This window comes from Solanum dulcamara, chromosome 7 (assembly GCF_947179165.1).
Source record: "Solanum dulcamara chromosome 7, daSolDulc1.2, whole genome shotgun sequence".
Lineage (NCBI taxonomy): Eukaryota > Viridiplantae > Streptophyta > Magnoliopsida > Solanales > Solanaceae > Solanum > Solanum dulcamara.
In genome coordinates, this window is record NC_077243.1 from 39,012,032 (window position 1) to 39,018,632 (window position 6,601).

The 6,601-nt window shown below is 32.9% G+C and overlaps 1 protein-coding gene across 1 annotated transcript; it reads right to left on the minus strand.

The window, feature by feature from the left end:
- Positions 1–3,162: 3,162 nt before the first annotated feature.
- Positions 3,163–5,461, minus strand: LOC129896366 (40S ribosomal protein S18-like). The gene is made up of 4 exons (XM_055972241.1): positions 5,356–5,461; positions 5,097–5,257; positions 3,669–3,857; positions 3,163–3,468 (listed from the first exon to the last, which is right to left on the minus strand). Exons 1-4 carry the CDS (start codon positions 5,356–5,358, stop codon positions 3,363–3,365), a joined length of 459 nt encoding a protein of 152 aa, XP_055828216.1. The 5' UTR covers positions 5,359–5,461; the 3' UTR covers positions 3,163–3,362.
- Positions 5,462–6,601: the final 1,140 nt, after the last annotated feature.

Genomic DNA, 6,601 nt, shown 5'->3' on the forward strand with positions numbered 1-6,601 from the left:
AAAAGTTATTAAAATGTACCAGATACATAAAATTTTAATGTATCATGACTTAAAAATAAAGAAGTTTTCTACCAGATACAACTTGAATTGTGCTTACTCTTTCTTAACCATTGAGATGCATTGATAAGTAATGTATCAAGATAAAGATTTTCAATCATATTCTATAAAATCAATTTAAAACTATATGTATCCTAAAATTCTTTAACATATCTATTCAATGTATCAAACTCAAATTATATAGCTTTAACACTTTAATCTATTGTGTATTGTATTATATTAGTCTAAAACAATATCAGAAATGTTCTTAATACATAATCTTTCAATGTATCATTCAGTATGCAGAATTCATATAATACCAAATACATAGCAAAATAACTACAATTTCATACCTTTTACTGTCATATCTTTTAACTCTGAAATTGAATCCATCATTAATTTTGTACTTGGCCATTACAGCAACTAGAGTTGTTTTATCCTTATACAATTGCTTATCCTTTACTTCTATATCGATTGTATCAGTGATATAGTTAGTTACATCCAAGTCAGGTATATAACAAGTAGCAACATTCTCTGATTTAATTAAACCAAGGGCTTGTGTATCATTCGTGTTTCCTTCGACACAAACAAGTGCACCAGAGATATCATCAAACGATTTTATATCACAATTCTTTCTATCTGGTGGTGTTATGAACAGGTGATCCTTTGTGAATCCAGGATCGTTCTTCTTCAACTCTATATAAAGTTTAATACCCATATCATTACGAATAATCGTTGGGGATGAATTGCCTTGCACGATGTATCGGATATAAAAGCTTTTCAATGATTCATAGATGCTCAATTCAGTTGGAATGGCTGATTTGAGATTCACGAACGAAATATTATCATCAACTACGATTCCATCACTTATGTATCTTTCATAACTCACCTCGGATTGCCAAACTCCAGAATGTCTCAGTAATCGAAATATTCATCTTCAATAGTTCAATGAATTTTGAAAATTGGATTGAAAATCTTAAGAATTCTATGCTCTGGTCGTTTGGATTTTGTATTTTCGAATTGTTCAAGCTGTTACGTGTTTAGGGGGTTAATTATCAGTGTTTACTACGTGATTGCTTGAAAGAAGGACTCTTAATTTCATATATGTTACCTTTCCATAAAAAACTCAATTGTATTAATTACCATGTATCAAATAAAGATGTATCATGTATATGACGTATGTATTCAAAAGTGAGTAAAATTCAGGAATTTCGAATAATATTGAAAAGAGTAGAGATAGTTTGTCATTGGGTTGATTCACTATGGGATTTAGGTAAATTTTACTTCAATCTATAGCATGATAGGGCCGGGCCAAGCTTAGTAAAGTTGGGCCATGCCAAGCTAAGCTAGGACGGGCCTAGAGCTCTGGTTTTGAATCTTCAAATAGCTTAGCTTGGCCCATTCCGCCAATACTTGTCCAACCAATTTATTTAGCCTTCCATTGTTGTGTTATTATGGCATAGAACCCACGTCCAGCACCGATTGCTAGGCTTTTGTACTACATCCACAACTGAACGGATTGCTACGTTTTTTAACTTCTTTTAAATGAACTATTTACCAACTCATACCCCCATCCCAAAATAATTCCTTTCAGTATCCATTCGGCCAAATTTATTATCCTTGTACCCCCTTTAATTATTTTTAAATTCGTACGCTGACATCAGCAACATGATACCGACAGGATATCATATACCGATGGAGTATCACAGAGAATTAAGTTCAGTCCTATATGATACCGATATGGTATCAATATACCGACGGAGTATCACAAAGAATATATTTACTAATTAGTTTAATAAATAAGATTGTGATTTTAATAATTTTCTCTTAAATTTTTTATTTTTATTTCTTAAAAAAAGAGCTCAATCATATATGATATTGATAAGGTATAAATATATTGTTATGGTATCATTGAGGATTTTAAAAGTGTCTCATTAAGAATTTTTAATATTATGATAATATACGGCTATACTATGGTAGTATCATTCATGTAATATCGAATGACTTAGGAAAATCTTTATGATACCAACACAGTATATATATATATATATATACTATGATGGTATCAACATTTGTATGAAACGATCCTTAATGATACCATGTTAGTATATGATGGTTTAATGAAGTTGTAGCTGAAGGATTGAAGTAGACATCAATGATACCATGACAGTATATAAATATACTGTGGTAGTATCATAAAGGACTGAAGCAGCTTCAATGATACCATGTCAGTATATGATACTGCGACGGTATCTTGATCGCAAATATCATGCTTTGGAGGTATAAATTGTAAAAGAATATTTGTCTGTAATTATTTTTCTTTTATAAGGCATGGACTTAATTTCCCCTTTTTACTTTTGTTATATGACAATGTATTATAACTACAGCCATAAAACCCCACTACATGTGAAACATCCCTCACAAATCCAGATGGGTTACAAACTTAATCCCCCTCCGTCCCATTTCACACAAAATTCAAGAAACTAACGAGTACTGGGAATCAATTTCACACAAAATTTAAGAAACTACAACAACAAAAAAAAAAACCAGTGAAATTCCACAATATGAGGTCTGGAGAGGGTAAAGTTTACGCAGACCTAACTCCTACAAAAGTAGAACGGTTGTTTTCAAAAGACCCTCGACTCAATAAAAGCATACAAAACTAATGACACAAAATTTAAGAAACTAATGAGTGCTTCAAACAATTACGTCAAATATATACGTAGTAGCAAAATTATCCTTCTGAATAAGTGACGGGCATTCAAATGGATCTCAAAAGTCATTTGAGGATAAAATGAGGCTAATACGATGAAATAGTTTCCATGTTAATCAACAAAAAAATAGAAACTAGTAGTTTCAATAAAGATTAAGCTATTTATCCTTTTTCAAACAGGGAGTAGCAAGGTGTCGTTTGATAGTTCGAGTTATGCATGCAAGTACTAATAATGTAAGTGAATAACATCAAGGGACATTGTGTCCTTAACTATAGACCTTTACCCTGACTTAGTTTTCCGAGTGCTGGGTCTAACCCAGAAAACACATCCGTCCTCAAAATTCAAACCCCAACCCTTTCACTCAAAACAGTTGAAAATAAAATAGTGCATCCAAGAAACTACTCGGTCAATGTAATGAAAGAGCAATCTGCAAATCTAGATCATATAGCAAAGCAATCCTTTTGCCACTAAAGCAAGAAATTAAACTATAACCCACCAACGGGAAATTTTAAACATAACCAGTACAGAATCCCTAACAAACATCTTAGACATATATGGCCTGCAGCACATAAAAGAAAGCATGTAACAAACTGAAAACAACAAGTAAATGATCTATCGCTTTTTTGAGACACCAACAGTTTTTCCCCTGCGACCAGTGGTCTTAGTGTGCTGACCACGCACTCGGAGGCCCCAGTAGTGACGTAAACCACGATGATTCCTGCAACCACCAAAGGAGAAAATCAATAAAGATCAAAAGATGTGCACAAACAAGCAAGGTTTTAAGTTACTTCTACTCTACTACTACTTGTTAACAATATGTTTCCCTTAGTTGCAAAATGCAGTGTGTATTCTCTTTACTATGTTTATCAAAAGATAAATGAATTATTTTAACCGCAAAAGCACTGAGTGGCAAACTACCTGATCTTTTTCAGGCGCTCAAGATCATCCCTAAGCTTCATGTCAAGAGCATTAGAGGTGACTTGTGAAAACTTCCCATCCTTGTAATCCTTCTGCCTGTTCAAAAACCAATCAGGGATTTTGAATTGACGAGGATTAGCAACAACCACCATGACACTGTCGAGCTCTGCAGCAGTGAGTTCACCAGCCCTGCAGAAAGGAGAAGCAAAAAAGAAAGATAAAATTTCAAGAGATAAAATACAAAATGGTAACGATCTAAAGAGCTGTTAACTCATGATACTCTAATATGGAAAAAAAGTAAATGGCGTGCACAACAAACTACAGATATAAATCAACCTACACAGAAATCTCAAAGACTATGAATGGGAAAACTTTTTACGGCAGAAAGAAAATTTTCAAGCCTCCACTTTATTTTAATGGATAGGTGATACTCCCTCCGTTTAAATTCAAGTGCTTTAGTTTGACTAGGTACAAAATTTATGAAAATAAGGGATATTTGTGAATCTTGTGGTCAAGAACTAAAGATATGCATAATGCACCAAAATATATAGAGAGGAGTCTTTTTTTAAAGAGGAAAAAAAAAAGCAAGACACTTGAATTGAAAAGGAGGGAGTAATAAAAAGGACTAACAAAAAAAGGACATTTTTTCAATCAGCTGGAAATTGTTCTTTTTCAGAAAGTGTTATAAAGGAAATATGGGTTCGGTTAAACCTTTAATCACAGCTTATAACTGTTGTTAATGTCGAAAAAGAAGTTGTCCAAGCATGTACATACTACAGAAAAAAACAAACTAAAGATAAGGCTTGTTCAAAAATACTGCCAAAAAAAAGGATGGAGAAGGTTAAATGTTTTGCAGGAAAACAGAAAGAGCCATCCTTTTGACAAACAACTTTCTCCAATACTTGGATAATAACACTGGTCCCAAAAAAAGCCACCATCAACCAGGTTATAAACCAAATCAATCCTTCTCTATTATATCACATTTCCCAATTCCTCAGTCTTCTCCGACAATCTACCATAGACAAAACTCTAGGCCTTATCATCTTCATTCACGCATCATGACCACAATTTTGCCTCGTTAATGAATTTGAATTGCAGATTGACAGTTGGTTGAATATGTCCTCAAGTAGTACAAGGAATAGTTTTGCATCTAATTTATTTTTAGACTGAGTCTGTTTGCTAATAGAGAATTAAACCCAAGAGATGCACTCAACCAAAGTGCATAAAAGACACGATAAAAACAACTACAAATGATACACCAATTAATATCTGCAAAAGATACCTAAAAACAACAGTAAAGAAGTATTTCTTTGCCGAACTAATAAATTGAACAGTGGAATGCTTACTATTATTCTATAACCGAGAAAGTAACAAAAAGGGTAAATAGAAACACTACGAAGCGGGAGTTTACTAGTTGAAAGGGCTAACCTCTTGTTCATGTCGATATCGGCTTTCTTGCAGGCAATGTTGGCGAAACGACGGCCAATACCTTTGATGGAGGTCAAGGCGAACATGATCTTTTGCTTTCCATCGACGTTGGTGTTTTGCACACGAAGAATGTGCTGAAAATCTTCATTTGCAACAAGCGACTGAATCCCAAACACCAAAAAAAAAACAAATTAATTTCAAAGCATTAATCAGTATAATCATAGAAGTATGAGAAGAAAGAGTAGGTGCTTGGGCAAACCATGGCTAGGCGGCGGCAGCTTCTTCTGTTTATACAAGAGATACGACCTCTAAAACCCTACAGGCGGAGATTAGAACTTTCCCCTTTTATATAAAACGAAAAGGGGTAATATCGTAAGTACATTACCTTACGTGAAAATATTTAACCAAAATTATCTTTATTGCCTTTTTTTTTACCCTTCAAAAAGGAACAAAAAAATGCCTTCAAGTATTAGAACTGGTTTTAAAACGTGGCACAATGAATTAAGGGTGACAAAAAGGTTTTAAAATATAAAAAGAATGATTCAAGTTTTAAGAATTGAGTGTAGGTGATAAATTTATGATTAGAATTTAATGATATTTGATTATTTTTAAATAAGTCCTCAAGTTGTTTTATTTACACTTTCATCCAATAAAATAAAAATTCTAATCCCTAATTTGAAGAAGAAATAGCCACATTTTCTTCTTCTTTTTTTTTTACCCGCACTTTTTTTCTTCTTCCTCCTCTCTCACCTATGCTTTCTTCTTCTTCTCTTCTTCTGCATTTTTCTTCTTCTTCCTCTTCTTCATTCACCTGTGTTTCTCATGTTGGTATTGATGTTGCTTTAGGAATGAGAGTTGAGTTGTTTTTTAAAAAAATTGAGAGGAAAAAATAATATGTATTTTTAATGTCTAGACTAAATCTAGTTCGTGGAGCTTGTGAATTACTTGAGAGGTGATTTTTAATCATTTGATAAGTGAATTCATGTAATTTTTGTGTGTATTGTTCATTTGAGCTATTTGTACAAATTCAGTTATTTGTATCGTTTCAGCAACTGCTGCTATTTCAGTAACATTGCAGCAGGTGCTAAAATACATCAAGTAGTTGTCGAAAAATATGCAACAATAACTTAAATATTTTTTTCAGCAACTGCTTCATCAATTTCAATAAGTGCTAAAACATATGCAATTGTTGACTATGTTTCCGTAGTTGTTGCATTTATTTCAACATTTTCTGCATCATATTCAGCTACTGATCAAATATATGCAACAGTTACTGAATAATCTATAGCAATTGTTGCATATGTTGGTTCAACTAATCAAGCAGTTGCTGAATAAAATACAATAGTTGTTGCATTTTAGTACAATTTTTCTCATGTAATGACTATTTTTTATTTTAAATTATAATATTTTCAGGTACCTTCAACATCATTAATTAGGGACAAAATAACATTAAGGGTTGATTGTCAAGGTGAATGGGTTGAGTCCAACAATCGTTATATTTGGCG

Excerpts from the sequence above, each read along its gene's own strand:
- LOC129896366 (XM_055972241.1), bottom strand. Across the intron at positions 3,858-5,096 it reads GATATCGACATGAACAAGAG|GGCTGGTGAACTCACTGCTG; the intron begins GTTAGCCCTTTC and ends TCCTTTCTGCAG. Across the intron at positions 3,469-3,668 it reads GAGCGCCTGAAAAAGATCAG|GAATCATCGTGGTTTACGTC; the intron begins GTAGTTTGCCAC and ends TGGTGGTTGCAG.